At 51.0% G+C, this 20219-nt stretch overlaps 1 protein-coding gene across 1 annotated transcript in view; it reads right to left on the bottom strand.

Moving 5' to 3' along the window:
- Window positions 1-20219, bottom strand: part of SHB (SH2 domain containing adaptor protein B) — a gene marked incomplete at its 5' end in the record, with an annotated part of 129114 nt that overhangs the window by 9072 nt on the left and 99823 nt on the right. Inside the window, one exon of the mRNA XM_006911556.2 lies at window positions 14411-14530. Coding sequence (XP_006911618.2) covers window positions 14411-14530 — 120 coding nt within the window. The remainder of the gene's footprint in view (window positions 1-14410; window positions 14531-20219) is intronic.

Raw genomic sequence — 20219 nt, 5'->3', positions numbered from 1 at the left:
GCGGCCCGCCTGGCTGGGGTGAGAGGCCTGGGTTCCGGCCCCAGCTGTCGCTGGGTGACAATGGGCAGGGTGTTTGTTTACCTCCCTGCAATCGACTTCTAACATCTAGCAGTACTGATAGTCTTAAAAGCACATTGTTACATCCAGGGGTCCACGTGAAAACAGAACAGAAATGGTGAGGAAGGAGGTTTCTCTGTTTAAAAAATATTGGTCATAGGCAGCCTATAGCATTTATTAAATGCCTACTGTGTGTATTGTTTTGTATTCAACATTTCTGAGGGACAAGACACCAGGCAGAGGCTTTTAAGACGATCTGGCTCCCTGTCCTTATTTTACAGATGACATTGAGGCCCAGAGAGGAGTGGAAGTTTGTTTGAATTCCCCAGTGAATCAGGGGCCAAAATGTCCCCACTCTCACTCTCGTGCCATTAGTAGAAGGGCCATCTTGGGCACTACCAGTAAGTAGCCTTTGTCTGCTCTCAGTTGGCAGTGATGGGTTGACAGGTGGAGGGTAGGGAGGGGGAAGGAAGCAGCAATCCCTCCACACCCCAGTTCCCTCCCTAACCCTTCAAGCACGGTGTGTGCCCTCACTATCCTCCCCACCAACTCCCGTCCTGGTGGAGGCGGTGAGCTCCTGCTAACTGACCCAGGGCGTCCATTAGTACAGCAAGGAAGGGGACTCACCCACAAAGACAAAGCACCTGATCCAACTTACATGTTTACTTAAAAAACAGTAAAGAAGGGGAATTCAGAGGGGCCTTTAATATTGCAAGTTACAACAGATTCACCTGCTCAGTGGCTCTGCATCTAACCTGAGGATAGTGTTCTCATCCCTGGAATTTCAAAGGTACACAGTTGACCGTAAGCCACCCAGACAGCCTGGATGAAGGCCTTTTGCAAATCATAAATGACAGTGGTTCTCAGTGGAAAAACTCTCAACAGTCCTCGGGGATCTGGGCCTTTGTTTCTTCACCTGTGAAACGGGAGCAGTTTATGATGCTCCCGAAAGTCCACTGAAAGCGAGTGGAAAGGGCTCTGGAATGGACACTGGGGACCTGGCCCCAGCCCTGGCTTTCACTCCCTCAGGCTTCAGTGTCCCCATCTATACAATGAAGGGACAAGAGTAGATGACCACCGAGGTGCCACAAACCTCTAACCCTCTGAAGCTCGGCACATAGGAGATGCTCACATCTGAGTGACTATTCAGGTATTAAAAGGACTCACCTTCATTACAGATGCCCCAGAGTCCTGGGGCTGGAAGAGGAAGGAGTACAGGTTTCTCAAAAATAGTGTGTCTTTAAATGTGCTCCAGATGCCCACATCAGAGTCCCTGGGGATTTGGTGGGTCTGTCCCACTTGGCCATCAGCACCCCTATCTAGCATGACTCTACCATCAATGTGGGCTCCCTGAATCTTCACTGAACTTCCTTCAGGGGTCTCCTGACCTCCTGAGCTATCTTTAAGAAGCAAAATTGCCAATGCAATTTTGAAAGGTCACTGTCAGCCCTTGATAATCTGTGCTCTGGAGGGCAAATCCTCTCATGTTGGGCATTCATTCTGGCAGCTTCTTGACAACCTCTGTCCACAGGGTGGGGAATTTTCTCCAAATTAAATCTCTGGCTCTTTGCTCCCTAATGAAATTGATTTTTGCCTTGATGTACAACAAAGCTTTCATTTTATCATCTGGCTAGGGTTTGACCACATTAATTATAGTTTTTTATCCAGCATGGCTGCAAGTAATTGAGCTCCAAAAAGTTACTATCGGAACTGATTGTGTTTTAAAAGCGCAACTCCCGCAAAAGTCAAAACAGTCAACCCTAGTTTCTTCATAGATTTTTTTTGGTTCAGATAGGAACAATTCAGGCCATGAAAAAGCATTTTTCTAGCTTGAAAATCTGAACTCAAAATGGGATTATGCTAATATTTGTAGACTGTGAACTGGATATTTGGGTGTGCCTAGATCACACATTTGTCGCCTGGGTGGTTTTATCATCACTTGGGTCAGAACTCATACATTGCTCTGAGTTTTTAATCATCATCACTGGCAGAATTCTACCTGCCTCAGAGGACACGCTCTGCAGAAGCTTGTTCAAATCCATTTCTAACACCAGCTACCGGGGACTGCAAAGAGCCCACCTGGCGCTGCATAAATGCGTTTCTTCCTGGAAGGCCATGTTCAGCCTGGGCGGGGTTCACACCTTTAGTGTCAGGTAGAAGCGATGGGCACATGTCCTGCTCTTTGGCAAGTCGGGTGGTGGGAGGGATGGTGGAAAGGAAGATCTTGGGCTGCAGAGTGCGGGCACGGCCATAAGTGAGCCCCTGGCCTCTCTGAGCCTTTACCTTCAGAGTGAAATGAGGATGCCGTGGGGAGCCAGAGAGCTGACAGGGACTTCCCAAGTTTACAAGGCACGTCTCTGTCTATAATAATATTATTGGCCACCTGGTCCAAGGGGGAGCTTATGTGGAGGGGACAATTAAAAACTCAAGTTCGGACCATGGGGACAGGGGACACTGCAAATACCTCTCCTCTGATCCCAAACCTAACCCCATCCTACTTTGTTGTTACTTCCCCCAAAACAATCATCCTCAAAAGTCCCTGCTCAAATGCCACCTCCTCCATGAAGCCTTCCAGGTTGCTCCCAGTCAGACTTTCTTGCTTCCTCCCTCACTTATTCTCTGCCACTCCTCCTTCCATCATAGCACTCACCTACCTGCATGTCCCCTTGCCTAGACCAGAGTCTGATGTGCCTTCATCTCCCCACCTGGCTGAAGGCCTGGTGCAGGATAGGAATACAGCAGTGATGGCCACACTTCTGAATTGTTCATCATCCCTGCCCTGAAAGTCTGCAATGAGAATGTGGCAAACTGGTCCCCAAGCCACCTGGAGCTGTGAGTAGCATGTGGATTTTCAAAGGGAAAATAATAGTAAAAATAAAAAGATTCTAATTAAAGCATTTCTAATAAGCTGGCTTTGCCAAAAAACCTAATGGTTTCTGATATTCCCGTTGGGTAAAGTCATCTTAAAAACAAAAAAACAAAAAGCATTAAAAGTGGCAGAAAGCACCCACAGCTGGAAGGAGGATGGCGCTGCTTACTAGGGAAGCCGCCCAGAAAAGGTCAGGTTTGAGGCACAAAGAACCAGCAGTGGAGTGGCCTCTGCCCCAGCACAGTGGAAGGGTGTGCATGCACACCTCTCGGTCTCTGTCTGTCTGTCTCTCTCTCACACACACTCATGCGCAGGAAAATATTTTTATAGTTTTAGCATTTAAACTATGGGAATAAAGACAAGAGCTATAAAATCTGACATCCAATTTTCTAAATCTGCCTCAAATACCAAAAACGTCTATGAAGAAAATAGGAGAAGAAAATGCAGTGCTATGAGGCTCAGAAGGGACGAGAGCTGAGACATCCAGGCTCCACCAGCCACCTGCCGTGGGACCTTGGGAAGGTCCTTTTGCCTTCCTGTGCCTGTTTCTCCATCTAAAATCCAAGGTCTTGACCCCAATGATTCAAGACCCTTCCTTTGGCTGTAATGGACCAAAGGGGACCCTGACTGATCCTGTATCTTGGGATTTTACTGGATGAAGCACTTGCTTCAAAACCCACCAAATGCCTCTAGGTGAGGGCTGATCCTATTTCCTCCGGGGGCCTTTGAGTTACTTACCCAGCTATAAGCAAAGTAAGACCACAGATACCTTCCTGGGGTAAGCATAAAGGCTCTGCAAATAACCCCACCTGCATTCCTACAGCCTCTCAGAGTTTACAAACAGCTTTCCCTTCCACTGTGCCCCTGAGCCTTCAGGCCAACAGGCTCACAGACATGAAGCCACTTGCTGGGTAACCCTTAAAGATGGTGGAAGCAATGGGACTCAGGCTCTGGTCCTCAGTCCACCCTCACCCTGCCCCCCCATCTGCATCCTTCTCTATGTTGTTGCCCCTTCACTGATGGCAGATATGAGGTCTGTATTTGTCACCATGGCCTGTCCCTACAATACCCCATATGCCCTCCCCAAGTCCCCAACCAAGCCATTCCCAGATGACTTTTGCAAAAATATTATTAAATGAGTCATATTAACAAGATGTCGGCAATGTGACTGGAAAGAAATGTTTTTCTCATTTGGGGGGACCACCCAGTGCTGAAGAAGGGAAGCTGTCCCAGGGCACCAGAGGGTTCCTGGCGGCGGAGGGGCAGCTGGAATGCCTCCCCTGGCGGGCGAGCCACACAGGCAGATCCAGGCAGGCTGATAGGAGATAATTAAAAACCAGCTGGTAATGCAATCAGGGAGGCTCAGCCACTGGAGGAGACCAGGGAGCTCCTGGGGAAGCCAAAGGCAACACTGCATGCCTGGCTGGGCCGGGGGCTGGGGGTGGGGGTGAGGGGAACGCAGCAGGTTGGAAAGGGGGACCTCAGTCCATCAACGGGCACACCTGGCACTGCCAGGCTGGCGGGTGCTCTGGAGAGCGGGCCGGGAGTGTGAGTGCGGGCACCTCTTGCGTATGGGTTTTGGGCAGCAGTGGAAAGAGGGCAGGTGAGTTAGGGAGACCGTGTTTTATCTGGGTCTTTTCGAAACTGACCATTCCAGGTCCACATTGCAACTGGCAGTGCCATCACTCACCCAGCCATTCGGACATCGATGAGGTCCTCGACGCCGTGCTCTTACCCATCGGAGTGGGTGACATCTGTCACATGTTATCCTTCTCACTCCCACTGCCCTAGTCCTTCCCGGAACTGTCACAGCCGCCTCGCCAGCCAGTCCTTCACCCCTGATCTGCCTTCCAGACACATCCACAGTCAGGTGGGGCTTCTGAAAACCTCTACCTTGGCAGCTACGGAAGCTGCTGCTGTCTCTTCTGAGCTGCCTCAGCCTCCCTCTCTGCCACCAGATCTCGAGACGCTCCCAGCTTCTGCTCTTTGCGGGCTGGACCCAGAGAAGAAGAAAGCAGACTCCCACAGCTGGGTCACGCATCTCAACACTGTCACTTCAGAGCCACACAGAGAAAATGTTTTCAGGCGCCCACATGTCACCACTGCCCTGGGAAAGGTGCCAGAGAAATGCCTGGCAATGGACTTGTGGCCCAGGTGCTGCTGAGAACATCTGGCTTCATTCAGTCCTGGGGCTACACTATCCAGATGCCTGCTTGGGCCCCGGCGGGGTTCCTAAGACCCAGCTCGAGAGGAAGGGTGGGGAAGGGTGTTTCTGCTTGGAGGGGCTCTGGAGGAAGAGGGCACTAGGCTGTGTTAAGATCCCAGATCTTCACTCACTTGCTGTGATAGCGTGAGCCCCAGTTTCTGTATCTGTTAAAATGAACGTGTAATTCCCGCCCTTCTCACCACATCCCACTACAGGGGGAAAGCTTAGTATTTATAAGTACCAGCAACCATGGCAGGCAATCTGAGACAGGTCATCTCACTAAAGCATTTTAGGCCCCAACAGCTCTGAAAACTGCACCTACAATGGGGCATCCCCCCAAATCACGCTGCCCCTTTGATAGCAGAGACGTGGGCACATTCACTGCTCCCCTGCTCTCTGTCTCAGGCTGACTCAAATGCTGAGAAAACAGGGCCCGGCTGGGAACCAGGAGATGGGCAAGCATCTTCCCCTCTCTGGGCCTCAGTTTCTCCACCTGTACGGGGCACTGAGCGAGGTGATCTCATAGGTCTTTTTCTATTCACCAAGTCCCCAGATTTCTGCTCGGTGGTGTACACAAAGTACTCAGTTCTAGTACTTAGTACTTAAGTACTTAAATGTACCAGAGCTGAAAGCCTGGCTTGCCAAAAAAAAAAAAAAAAAAAAAAAGTTTCCTCATGAACTAAGGAGGAGACTAGACCATGTTGCGGTGAAAATGCGTGTTCATGTCTGTAGAGGGGCAGCAGGGCAGTGAAGAAGACGAAAGGAATGCCTGTCGAGGTGGTCGTTGTCTCGAGCTACTGATGAGAGACCAGACCAGAGATTAACTGATTTACCCAAGGTCACACAGCCAGGAAGAAGGCAGCCTGGATTTGACTCTAGCTCTCTGTGATTTGGAATCTCAGTCATAGCAATGCAGGATTTCCTTGAGTTGCAGCCTGCATTAACTCTAAAATCCCACCACCATAAAGGAGTGGATGTGGGCGTGGAGACTTCTGGGTTAGACTAGAACTATCCACAAGGCTCTGGACCACACAAAGCTTTTTCCTCAATAATTGGTGGCTCTCCAAAGTCTATAACAAAGACAGCGAGCTACCACTCACTGACTGAGCACTTACTGCATACCAGGCATGTGCTAAGCACTTTATGTATACTGTTTCTTCATTCATACCCATTTTACAGTTGAGGAAACTGAGGCCCTGAGTAAGTGCTAGTAAGTGGCAGAATTGGGGTCCAAAAGCCCAAGACAGGAAGTAGGTGGGGTAAAAGGGGTCAAATGTATGGTGAAAGAAAGGAATCTAACTATAGGTGGTGAACACACAACACAATATCTATATGCCTTACTGCTGAACTGTATACCTGAAACTTAGTGGATTTCGCTAACCAATGTAACCATTAAAAAAAAAAAAAGCCCCAGCAGACTGATCCAGAGCCTGTGTCTTCAGATGCACAGAGCTGCCTCTATTCTGGGAGGTGGTGATGGGACATATTGGAAACTGGATTAGAAAGCAGGAAGCTTCCTCTCTGCCTGGGATGCTTTTCTCAGCATGGGCTGCCCCTCCCCCTGCCGTCCCCCATTCTGCCTCCATCATCCTCGTTCTGCAAAGACCATGTCAGAGCACCCCCTCTCCACAGGCAGAACTGACTACTCCCACTCTCAAGCCCCTGCCATCTCCTGCTATCACTGTCTGCCTAGTGTTAAAGTTAGCTACCCTGTCCAGTCTGCTGACCCCTCCTCTCTTTCTTCTGAATTCCCCTTCCTCCAGCTCTCACAACCACCTGGTAGCTCAGAGAGGTACAAGATGAAAGGATCAGGGGTGCGGTCAGCCAGGAACCCAAGGACCCTCTCCTCAGACCTGGGCAGTGTCCTGGCTGCACACACCTGCCTTCCATGAAGCCTTGGCTTCAGGGGCAGGGCTAAGGAAAAGAGCCACTGATGGCGGAAGTCCAGGCATTCTGGGGCTGAAGGTCATCTTGTGCAGGGAACTCCTGCTGGGGAGGCCCCAGGGTGGTCTGGGGGACCACCCTGGGGCCTCCCCAGCAGGAGTTGGCAGCCATGATGAAGCAAAGCGTTTGGAGCCTCAGATGTTGAACCAACAAAGGGTACTTAGAAGGTAGAAGGAAGTGAAGTCTGTGCTCCCTGCTGATGGACCAAAGGCAAGCGGCCTTTTCTCATCTCCCCCACCCCCTGCAAACCTTTATTATTTCTTGCTTCTGGCTGTCAGCAGTAACAAACTAAGATTAATCATTCACCCGCCGGCCCAGACCCAGACGTGCCTACTGTTTGAAAACTCTCTCCTTTGCTACATAAATCAATAAGGGGAGAGAAGAAAAACAGCTCTAACAGAAATGTGCCCCAGCACCCCCAGAATATAGCCCATCGGCTGCACCCTCCACTGGAGCCCCAGGAAGCTGAGTGAAGACTGACTGCCTAGCAGTCAGCACAAACCCACAGCTCTAAGCAGGAACCAGCTGGGTGTATTAAGTAATTCAGATAAATTGTGCCGCCCCCTCCTCCCCTACTTGAAGAAGGAAATGGGGACTTCCCACCATCCTTAGGACCTAGGGGAATGGCACCTCATCCTAATCCCAGAGCCCTTAACCTGGAAGCAAATCAAACCCCAGACAATCATTCTACGGGCATAGGGAGAAGACGCTCACCTGTCATCCAGTTGCAGATACTGCCAGACACACCCTTGGCGTTCTTGACCCAATGCTCTGTCCACTCTGCTGTCTCCCTGGCAATTGCTAAAGGCTCTGGGAAAACTGGGAGGAGCAGAGACTGGCATATACCAAGCACCTGCTATGGGTGGGGCAAACCTGCCAAGCTGCATTACGGTCCTTCAGTAACTGTGGGGATTGGTTCCAGGACCCACCATGGATACCAAAATCCAAGGATGCTCAAGTCTCTTATATAAAATGACACAGTATTTGCTTATAACCTATGCAATCCTCTAATTGTAAATCATCTCTAGATTACTTATAATACCTAATACAATGTAAATGCTATGTAAATAGTTGTTACATTGTATTGTTTAGGAAATAATGACAAGAAAAAAGGCCTGTGCATATGTTCAGTAAAGAAACCAGCACAGGCCTAACTGCACAGTATACGTCAGCATTAACATACTTTTTTTTCTGTTTTCTGTGGTTGGTTGAATCCATGGATCTGAAACCTGTGGATACAGAAGGCTGACTGTATACCTCTTACATCAGCTTTATGAGAGTGGTCTATATGGTTTTCCAGGTGATGACTGGGGAGGTAAACCTACTTTTAAATAGCAGGTAAAATATGGAGCCAGGATTTGAACCCAGGTATCTCTGACTGCAGAGCCCATGTTTTCCCCTCTGCCCTGGATCTCTCCCTGGAATGCCTGCCTACATGTTGCCTCTTCATCACCTTTTTAAAGGCTGCATAATCTTCCACTGGATGTATATACCATGTTTTCTTTATCCACTCATCCAGACACGAGTCAGCAAAACTAACATTATGTCTTTCTTCATCTTTCATCCTCTAGCAAGAAGCACTTATATGCCTCACACTAGGTACATTTCAAGTGTTAGACTTCATTTCAAGCCGTCGACAGTTGCCGGGGATCAGGACTGTGTTAGCTCGAGTGGCATGTTTGTGGGCACACGGGGGAAGGAGGCAGAAGTGGTGTTCCTTCCTTGACAGCACATGTGGGGCACCCTGGTTCACTAATGGTTCTAGAATACAGCTCTGATGACCTGAGCACACCCTGCTTAAAACCTTTACGATGCCCCTTGCTGTACAGGCTGGAGCCCCAGTTCCTCAGCCTGGCAACTAGGGCTGCACCTCTCCTTGGCTCCCATGAGTCTTCATTGTTGTTTTTATATAAGCTGTGAACTTCTCTGCCTCTGGGCCATTCCCTCTGCCTGAGATGCCCTCTCTGCCTTGCCCATCCTTCAGATACCCTCTCTTCTGGTCCTTCCCCCTCCTTCATGGCCCTGAGCACTTTCTGCCTTGGGTAGCCCTAAACATATTGCTCTTCAACTTAAGATGGGGTTATGTTCTGAAAACCTGTTGTTAGTTGGAAATATCATAAATTGAAAATGCATTGAATACTACGCTGTAGGATATTGGTTCTTCACCCTCATGATCAAGCACGTGCATGGGAGCTGTGGCTCACTGCTGATGTCCAGCATCACGAGAGTATTGTACTGCATTATCACTAGCCTGAGGAATTATCAAAATTCAAAATTTGAAGTACGATTTCTACTGAATGTATATGGCTTTTGCAGCAAGCATTATAAGCTGGGAACCATCCATATATGAATTACAGGAGTAAATATCTCTCTTCCTCTCCAGCTATGAAATCCTGGAGGGTTGGAGCCCAGTAAATAACTGATAGTGAATAAGACATAACTTATGGGGGCCAAGGAAGGCTCCTGAATGGTCAAGCCTGAGTTGCAGCCTGATGGAAACAGGTCAGAACCCAGAAGCATCTCCTGAGGTCAGAATCTGGGCTATGTTTGCAAGAATGCTGTACGGTTTTGCCTCCAGGGATTTGGAAAGCTGAAGGCCCTTTTGTGAGGGCTCCTTGAGGCTACTCTCTCCACTGGGATTGGGACTCTCAGTGCTGAAAGAGGGCTGGGGCTGGGCCCTTGTCAAAGGAGAAGTGACATCCCTGCTGAGGCCTCAGAAGTGCCACTCTGCCTGCCTTCACCAGGGATGGGCCCAATGGAGGCTGACGCCACCCAGAGCATGGGGAGTGAGGCTCTGGCACTCACCTTGCCGCCCTGCCCTGCAGCTGCAAGCCCTCCAGTCTTTGAAGTCCTGTTTCCCTCATCTTTTCCAGATTCCTTTTCAAAAACTCACGGAACTAGAACTTGCAAACAGTCATTCGTAGTCCAAAGTGCCCGAAGAACATTTTTAATGAGATTTTTTAAGACTTTTCATCTTTTTTTTTCCCCTACTGCCTGCCTTTCCAGACAGGAAACTATTAGAGTGTGATGTTTCCATGCCAACTTCTAAAGGCTCAACTCTTTGCTTCCCCAAGGCTGGAGTGAATGGACCCAGGGTCAGTGGTTGGTTCCAGGGCCAGTGTGTCTGCTGGCAGCCAAGAGGGGGCCTAAGGGCCTGCCGCCCTGTCAGGTCAGGCTGCAGATGGGGAAGAGGGAGAGTTCTGCGAGGAGGAGGGGACAAAGGCAGACTTCAAAAGCAATTCGGCAGGATCTTGGTAGGACTGCTTCACAGGTGGGGATGTCCACCTCGGAGACGACTCTGAGAGGCAATGGGGTGGAGCATGGGTATAGTGACCTTTGGTGGAGGAGGGACACATGGGGGGCACCTTGGGCTGGTGCAGAGAGATCTGTCTGGTCCCCACAGTGGGAAGTCATCACCATCTCTATTGTCAGTGTGGTCAACTGTCAGCTGGGGACGAAGCAATTCGGCAGGATCTTGGTAGGACTGCTTCACAGGTGGGGATGTCCACCTCGGAGACGACTCTGAGAGGCAATGGGGTGGAGCATGGGTATAGTGACTTTTGGTGGAGGGACACATGGGGGGCACCTTAGGCTGGTGCAGGGAGATCTGTCTGGTCCCCACAGTAGGAAGTCGTCACCATCTCTATTGTCGGTGTGGTCAACTGTCAGCTGGGGACCCTTAAGTCACTCCCACTGGGAATTCTCATTGGGTCTGTCTTTCACACCCATGAAGCAAAGGCACTGGACCTGCCAGGCTGCTTCCAGGTTTGAAGGACATCTGAGGACAGACTCAGTGTTTGGGACAGGGTGGGGAGACACTGAGAGTCTGCTGCCTCTACCCTATGAGGAGGAGGAGGATGTGATCCCTGCTTTCTAAAAGGACATGCCGGGAGGCGTGGGGCAGGTAGAAGTGGGGTTTAAGCATAGTACCTGAGCGCAGACCCTGCACCTCAGTATCCCCATCACTAAGAACTGAGTCTCCATTCCTCTGTGGGGTACAAGCCCGTCCAAGGCTCTTCTGCACCTCCAGAGTTTTGCCTGGGCTGCCTCCTCCACCTGGGATCCCACCAGCCGTCCATGCCTGGGGAACACCTACCCTCTCTTCAAGGCTCAAGTACACCTCCTCCCTGTAGCTTCTACAGACCCTCCGTGGCAGGGACTGCCCACCGCCCCATGTGAGGCTCTCAGTGCAGACCTATGTGCAAAGAGGCCTGGGCTGAATGTGCCAGACCGTGAGCGCCACAGTCTGGGTTGGGCTGTTCTCACCTCGGCTCTTTCTGCTGCCCTGCCTGGTGCCTGGTACGGAGGGCTCTCACAACTGTCTGCCGAGAGAAGGATAGGAAGGGTGGAGGGCCCTGTTCTCTGAGGCCAGACTCCCCCAAGTCCTTTCTCCACTCTAGAGTACTCTCAACAGCAGGACCCAGAGTTTACAAGAAAACATAGCTGGAATTCCAGTGTCAATCTGCACCATGCTTCTGACAACGCCTTGCATGGGGAATGCCACTCCCCATCCTGCCCCCACCAGGCGGGCCTCAGGAATCTGAGATCTCACCATTCACATGGTGGATGGCAATGCTGGCATTTGCCCCAAGCAGCTGGGACGTTCAGTCCCAGTTCCATTGGTGGTCAAGGTGATTAATGCCAGGTGTCACTCCCTGGCTAGAAGCCAGACTGGTCATCGGGAATTGGGGCTGCTTTGGGAAGCAAGCTCACCTCCCCATAGTTGGCTGCCCTGCCTAGCCACAGGATAGCCTAGCCCACATCTCCCTGATTTTGGGCTTCTGCAAGGGAAAGATGACCAGGTAAGAACACTCCTCTGGCCTTTGAGATCTAATGGCTCTAGACAAGCATGCAAAACTAAACCCTCCTCCCTCCAGTATCTGTGGGCAGAGACCAGTCATCCAAACTATGCTAAACAGCGGATTTTCTTATCCCAGGTCTTGGCACAGGCTACTGGGCCATACCATCAGTCTCCTCCACCTCCTCCCTGAACACCATGGATGAAAAAGGAATTATGCTCTTGGGACTGATGGAAACATTCTTCTGGAGATCCATCTGTGAGGTGCCATTGGGCCTGTTTGAATAACAGCAGGCACGCTGCACAGGGGTATTATTGGTAGGACTCCTGCTCTGAGACTGGCTCAAGATTCCTCATGTGCTCCCATGTTGGTACCTCTGCCCTGACATGTCCTGGGTACTCAGGAGGCTGCTGTTCCCTAGCAGGCAGGGCTGTGTTGGGGTCACCATGGGGCTCCAGTGTTCAGGGCCTCGGCACTTCCTCAGTTAATAAACAGGAAGCTCAGAGGGGAATAGCCAGGCCTGGCATGGAGCACACGACCCACCCTCCTTGGTGCATTCAATCAGTCCTTTTGGGAAGACCCCTCTGGCCAGGCCCCAGACGACAGGATTCCTGGAGGAATGAGATTCCCTGAAGAACTCAGAGGCTGCCAGTGTGATGATTGCTGTACCAAGGAAGCCCAGGGGTGGGCAGGCTGCTTGGGTCAGTAGGGAAGGCTGGGGACAAGGGAGTCCCCACTCTGATGTCACTGGCTTCCTTTACCTCTCCGATCCCAGAAGAGAGTGAATCACCTTGCAATGCACCTTGAGGTGGGAAGGTGGAGATCTAGAAGCATCACTCATGGGCATCTGGGTTGCTAGGTTACCACAACAGCGAGGGAGGGCGAGAGGCTGCACGGAGCAGAGGAAAGTTGAGGAACTCCGGCTCCTATTAGCAGGGCCAGCAGTGTACACCTGTTCCCCACCACGGCCCTCTCCTCAATCCAATGAGAGCCCTTTCTCTGGCTTTGGCCACCTCCCAGCTCAGTAGTGGTTTAGCATATTGAATTTTCCTCGGCTGCAATCACTAAACTGATTCTTTAAGCCGTAGGGTCTGATGGCAGACAATAAAGTATATTGGTGCTGGTTGTTCCGAGTGCCCTCTCGGCAGGTTAGAAATTCCCTCCATGTCCTCCTGGGAAGTGATCGTCCAGTCCCTGGTTGCACACCCTCAGTGATGAGATTCTCACTACCTCCTGAGGCAGCTTTAGATCACTCTAATTCTTCTCAGCTCTGACTGATAGAAATCTCACTGAGCTAGGACCTTCTGCCTACAAACCCCCACCTGGGAGTCTCCAACCATACCTGTGCCTCCTGCCCAGCTAGTCCTTGAAAGATTGGTGGTTCCCACCATGTCAGTACACATCTCCCTTCACCAGGTGGACTTCCAGGGCCTCTTGTTTCCTGCCCAAACTGCTCTGCAGTTTGTCATTGTCCTTCTCAGGGCAGAGCCCAGCAGATCGGGTGGGGTCGGTACCGAACAGAGAACGCAGGCCAATCTCTGTCCTTGGCTGCGCTGATCCCACCGTCTACGTGTCCAGCCCACACAGGGAGCTCCTGACATCAGCATCCCAGCAGGCCCTCTCTCCATCACATGGCCTCCGATAACAGTGAATGGAGTGGAGAGGAAGCAGAGAAGGCGTCACTGTTCCTGGTGGTGGTCTGTGCTGGCCGAAGGGCCTGGGTCTTTATACCTCAGCTCTGTCACTAACTCTCTGTCTGTCCTTGGGAAGTCCCTCCTCTATCTGGGCCTCAGTTTTTCTATCTGTAAAAAAGGTTTTAAACAACATGTTGGGGCCCATCAAGTAGACAGCACTGACTAAATCAAAAAGCTCGCTTCTTATTTCAGGGCTGCCTATCCCATCAGCAATGCCTCCTGTGTCAGAAAGATCTGACAGGTTCCACAGCAGCCACAGGTGCTACCCCCAGCAGGGTTCTTCCTGGCTCTTCCCAGTGTTCCTCACAACCTCTGTGAGACCCTTAAAAATCAGACCTGCCCGAACAGCAACCTAGAACACAGGAAAGGTCATTTGTCATAGTGGTAGCGGGGCAAACTGGCCAGTCAAACAGTTGGTCTTGAGTCCTGGCCCTACCCCTTGGGCCAGCCATATCCCCTCTCTGTGCCTCTGTTTCCTCATCCGCAAATTGGGGACACTATGTTTCTTATCAAAGGACTGTTGTGAGGTTTGAGAGAGGGAGGAGGTATGCTAAGAGCTTCCTATAGGCCCTGGCTCACGGCAGATGTGAAAGCTATTCTTGGTTATTTAATATAAATCCTAGGAGGAGGCCCCTCCTTTTCTGGGGAGGCAGAATAGAACATAAAGACTGCTCTGTATCCCAGGAGAGTGAGATCAAATTGAAAAACCAAGGCTTGAAATAACTTGAGCTGGCAAGTTTCCCGGGGGGACACCGGAGGGTCTTTCGCTGCAGAGGAGAGAGCCGGCCACGCTCCCCTCGAGGCTGCGAGGAGGCCGTCGGGGTGACGAGGCTGTACTCACTTCAGGGACAGGGAGTAGTCGTGCTTGCTGGTCTGGCTATTCCGGACAAGGTAACTACACTCCTTGCAGAGTCGTAGCAGGTTCTCGGCGTCTCCTCTGCTGATGGCTCCGTGATACCATCTGGGGAGAAGAGACAGGGTCAAAACCCCAGAACAGGACTCCCACAAGCTGACACCCTGAAATCTGCTCCTCAAAGGGCAGCTGTCACATCCCAGGTCTCCTCATTACAAAGCAGGCGCGTGTGTGCGCGTTCAGTAATTCTATAGGTACCAAGTGCCTGCCAGATCCTCGGGATCCTGGGGAGAGGACAGTGAACAGACCCGCAGTCTCCTCCCTCCCAGGGCTGACATTCTAGTGGAGGTGATATGGAGGAACACAGCAGCGCTGAGTGGTTTGGAGTTCGCGATAGGGACTGCCATTTTAAGCAGTGGCCAGGGAAGCCTTCCAGAAAGTGACATTTCAGCATGAGCGTGAAGGAAGTGAGAGAGAAAGCCACAAAGGACAGAGGCTGGAGAAGAGCATTCTGGCAGAGGGAAGGGCAGCAAAGGCAGAGGCCCGAGACAGGAGTGCCTGCTGTGTTTTAGAAAGAACAAAAATGCCAGCGTGGCTGGAGTGTGGCAAAGGGGAGGGGTTGGCAGTGAGGCCCAAAGCAGGGCCTTATGTACAATTTGAGGACTCTTGTTTTCTCCATCTGAGTGACTCTAAAGCCATCAGTGGGTGCTGACAGGAGGGATATGTGCTGATACTCTGACATCTGCAGGACAAATGGGTGGTGCTCATCACTCAGGAGGGTGGCCACCCCAATGTTCCTGCTGAGTGAATCTGGCACTGACTAGGCACGTCAGAATCCCGGCATCACTGGTTTGGGACACTACACGGTGAGCAGCAGAATCAGAAGTGAGGGGTGCAGTGGCAGATAGCCTGACTAAGGCCCTTGATTGCAGGACAAAAGGGGACTAGTGACTGGAAAAGTTGAAGGTAAAAATTAAGTAGAAGAGGGAAGATCATAAGACAGCAGCCAGTGGTTATACTCAGAACACATTTCTATTTACATTACGGTCTCTGAGGGATGAGGTCAGTGGGAAGGTGGTGAGAGATGGGGCCAGAAAAAGAACTAGAGGTGCCAGATGGTGAGGCTAGATCACACTTTGGCCACAGAGGCACTTATGGCTCTGCCGCTGTCCAGCCAGGTGATCTGACGCAAGAGGCTTAATCCAGCTGTGCCTATGAAGTTAGGAATATTCCACCCGTTTTAGGGTTAACGACTAAATGGGATAATGCATAAAAGGGCTTATATAGAGCCTGGGGTGGGGTAAGTTTCAATGATTGGCAGCTATGATCATCAGCAGAAAGAGGCTGAACTTGCAGACAGCCACGGGTAAGTTCTCCAACTATCATTATTTCAGGCTGCATTTTAAATTACCAGGTTTTAGTGGGATGCCACCTCCTGGTCCCAGCCCTACAAACAGCACCTCTGAGCGTTCGGTTACAGATATTCTGCTTAGAGAAACACGTCACACTGCTTTTCACTGTGTACTTTCTGCCATTCACAAGGCAGCATTCTGAACAGTTAGCAGCAGTGGTGACGATGTAATTATAATCTAAAAAGTATCGCCGTCCAATGGGCATGTGACCGAGTCACTGACCGCCCAGGAGTTGACCATTCACGCACGGGTCAGCCTCGGGGCTGGACATCTGAAGGGCAGCCCAGAGAAAAGGTAGGGGAGTGTGTAGACCACAGACCCACCTTCCTTTTTACAAACTTACACAAAAATGGAGAGGAACATGAAGTTAGGGACTGCATGGACTGCCATAATTAAGACACTTTCAGAGGCGTGAAGGCTCAAGGTTTGCTTTAGAAAGGATACATGACTGTCATTGGGAGAAATAGTTAGATAAGGATGAAGCTGATTTTAGAAACAAGAGTTAACAGATTTGGCAAGGTTGTTTTCTGGGAAATTTCACCTGTGTAACACAGCCCCAGTGAGCTGATAAAAAAACATTGTTTTATTAGGAAAACAAGTTCCAGCCATTTGAAGCAGAGCTGTCCTCAGGGAAAGGCCTGGAAGGGGTCTCTGGGGACGTGCTGCCTGCCATCTGCCCCTCCCTGAGCACAGGAGCAAACAGGCTCTAAGAGGTGGTGGCGGTCAGGCCTCCCAGGGGGCTTTCCTTGGTGGGTAAACAGGAAAAGCTGCTGGTTCCTTCCCCGGCTGCTCCAGCTGCTCCACACGGAGAAAAAGGCAGGGAACTGGGAGGGGGACAGCCACTGGTCGGCCTGTCAGCAGGAGGCTGGCCACCAGCAAGCTCTTCCTGGACTGAAGAGAGAATCCAGACAGGAGGCCATCTAGGGGATGTGCTGGACTTTGTGGAGCTGGCCCATCAGGCCAGAACCATGAAGATTAAGACTCAACCATCACCATCCGGCCCATCCAATATCCATTAGCTCATCCAATGTTTGCTCACCACTTAGTCCATCCTTGATCTCATGGGGCTCATGCAGGGAGATGGAGAGTCAATAGATAGATTCAGGAAACGATTTCAGATAGTGATGAGTGCTATGTAGGAATACTGCGTTTCCGATAAGGCAGTGATGGGGGTGGGGAGGTGCCTACTTTAGGAATGGAGGCCCTAGAGAAGATGACATCTGACCCGAGACGCTACGTCGTGAGAAGAAGCCAGTCTTGTAAAGAGGAACAGCAAGTGCAAAGGTCCTGAAGTAGGAATGAGCTCAGGGTGTTCGCAGAGCAGAAAGGCGGCAAGGATGGTCTGGGAATGTGACCCTGGGGAGTGGTATCGGTTGAGGGTGGAACGGGAGATGGGGCCCAGTTCTCTGAGGCCTTGTGGGCCAAGGGAAGTCTGATTACATTCTAAGTATAGTGGAGGGCAATGAGAGTTCTAAACAGAGATATGACTTGCTCTGGATGATCTTACAAAAGGTCATCCAGGCTGCCCTGAAGAAGGCCCAGAGGGGAAGTAAAGCTGGATACAAGTTAGTAGCCTTCTGCAGTGGTCCCGATGGGAGGTGGCCGTGGAAATGAGAGGAACAGATGGATATGGGCTGTATTTTGGATGGAGAACTGGCAGAACTTAGTGATGCGTTAGATGCTGGTATAAGGCAAAAGAAAAGACTCATGAGGACTCCAGGTTTGTGGCTTGAGTAACGAGGTGGATGTGGTACCATCTATGGAGGTGGGGAAGCTAGCGGAAGAGCAAGCGTCTAGAAGCTTAGGAGCCCAGTTCTGAACATGTTAAATTTGAGATGCCCATTCGTCAGCCAAGTGGAGATGTGAAGAAAGCAGCGAGGTGTCAGGAGTTCTGAGAGAAGTGTGGGCTGAGGATGCACACTGGCGAATCACCACCAAGATCCTGAGGAGACTGCCCAGGGAGAGCACGTGGTTAGAAACTGAGCACTGGAGAGTCCAACCTTTAGGTCAAACTGAGGGGAGGAGCCAGCAGCAGGGAGGCAGGAGAAAAATCCAGAGCACAGGTCTGCGAAGGAGGGAGCTATCTACTGTGCTGACTGCCATGGAGGACAGAGGAAGTCACCTGGTGACTCAGGCAGAGAAGAGAAGCAGACTGTGGTAGGTGAGAGAGAATGGGAAGTGATGGAAGGGAGAGAAAGTGCTGACCGTTCTGTGGGGACTGTCCATTCATCGAACAGCTATTGACTGAGCACCGATTAGGTATGTGCCAGGTACTATTCTAGGCACTGAGGACACAGAGGTGACACAGACAAGTTCCCATCCTCAAAGAGCTTATGTACCCAACAGAGGCTAGAAGGGTAGGTTGGTCAAGATTATTTACCTATTTACTTTTAAGAAGTTTGTGAGACTACGACATGTTTGTATGCTGATGACAATCATGACGCAGGACTGAGCGGGCTGTGGGCTGCCTCCAAGAGGTTTTGGGGGGACTCCCCTGAATACCTGAGCAGCATTTCCACAGTCCCTGGAGGAAAAGCAGGTGGCATGGGGGCCCAGACAGATGTGTGACCGCCTATGCTCAACATCCCGTAAGACACAGTCCTCAACATGTCAGCGCCCAGCTCCCCTCTCCCCCAGGCTGGAGGAGAGGTTGGGACTTGGAGGTGCGTTTAAACTCTGAGGCATCATCAGCCAGGTGGGGGATTAGGCGATCCTCCCTGTCTGGGTCACCAGGCTCTGCTGGAAGTGGGATTTTACCCAAGTGCACCTCTTGGTGATGAGTCAAGGCTTCCGACAGGCCAGAATAATCCTGGGAAGACAAGACAATGGGAAGGGAAAGCCAGTCATGACTCTGGACTTGGCCGAGGGCCTTGTCGGGCGGGAACGGGAAAGGAGAGCGAGCAGGACTGCACACGAGAGGCCCCGGACTGATTGAAAGCTCTGCCAGGGGACGGGAAGAGGGTAGGCCGGGCCGCTGACCTGGGGCAGACCTAGGTCAGAATGCATGCTGAACAGCTCTGGCATCTCTGGATCACATTTTGTTTGTTGATTAAAAAGTGCACAGTTTGATCACCTAATTTACATGGCTGTGAAAAACGATGAACACAACCCCTACTGGGAGCTCTCCCCCCACCATGTGCTTAGTACAGAAGGCGCGGGGTGGGCACAGAGGAGGCTGCAGCCTCCTGAGATGATAGCACATGCTTAAAACGGGCGCATGAGCACATGACATCATCGGAAAACCCTGCATCCTGCTCACGGGGCGAGCATTTCCTGCGAGGGATGCACTGCCGGCTGTGCTGAGACCAGAATCCCCAGGGTGGAGACTGATATAGTATGTGATCCACACGAAACAGTCCCATGAGGAACCGGCTTGGTGTCAGCTAATCTCTTGGCCGACAGAGTACCTGGTCTGTGCCAGAGCGTGCTAACGGTGGGGGATGAGTGTGTATGAGGAGAGGGAAGTGAGGGGAGTCACAGGGCTGGAATTCAATTCCTACCTTTGCACTTGGAGCCTTGGGATCCTAGCCAAGGATCTGCATCTCTTGATGCCCTGATTTTCCCACTTGTGTCATGGGGTGACAACTCAATTTACTATACATTTGCTTAGTAAGAAAAAGATGATACACCTGAAGGTATCAGTACAGGATCCAGGACTTGCTCCTGGATCAAGCTCCTGGAGAAGGTCAATCTAGTCCAGTTGTGTACAATGGTGAGAAATTGAAAAAGCAGTCTGGGGACAATTCACAGAGCGAGTGGCAGGCTCGGGAGATGGGACTTTATCCAGGAGGTGATGGGAAGCCACTGAAAGCTGCGGAGCAGAGCAGGGACCTGCACGCATTGAGACCCTGGCAGAGAAAGGAGATGGTCATCTCCATCAAGGGGAGAGGCAGACACAGGCCTGACCAGCAGTGCTGGGAGGAGTAGGGACAGAAAGGGGCTGAGAAGTCCCAAATCAAGAGTGTCAAGGCCTTGCTCAACTAATACCAAGTGGATATGGGGCAAAAGCGTCACAAGCTATAAAGTGTTTCTAATTTACAGTTAGGAGACAGGATTCAGTATACTTTTAGCTATTCAAAAACTCATGTGCTGCATGATGAAACTAGAAATTGGGATGTGAGAGAGGTAAACTGTGTGGACGATTTTGCTCTCCCTCCCACTGGTCATCAAAGGGAGGCGATGCGGATGGACAGAGAAAGCACCGGCCTAGGAGTAAGGAGACGTGCGACCTGATCCTCTTCTGCCGTTGACCTGATGGTGGCCTTGACCTTCTCTGAGCCTCAACCTGTCCATCTGTACACAGGTGTGGGGCAGGGGTAGAGACTAAAAGATCCCTATAGCTCTAACATTCTCTCGGTTTGTGAATTTTTAAAACAAGATAAATA

Source organism: Pteropus alecto, unplaced genomic scaffold (genome assembly GCF_000325575.1).
Source record: "Pteropus alecto unplaced genomic scaffold, ASM32557v1 scaffold114, whole genome shotgun sequence".
NCBI classification, from domain to species: Eukaryota; Metazoa; Chordata; class Mammalia; order Chiroptera; family Pteropodidae; genus Pteropus; species Pteropus alecto.
Note: the sequence above shows the minus strand (reverse complement) of the source record. Positions and strands in the feature narration are given on the sequence as shown.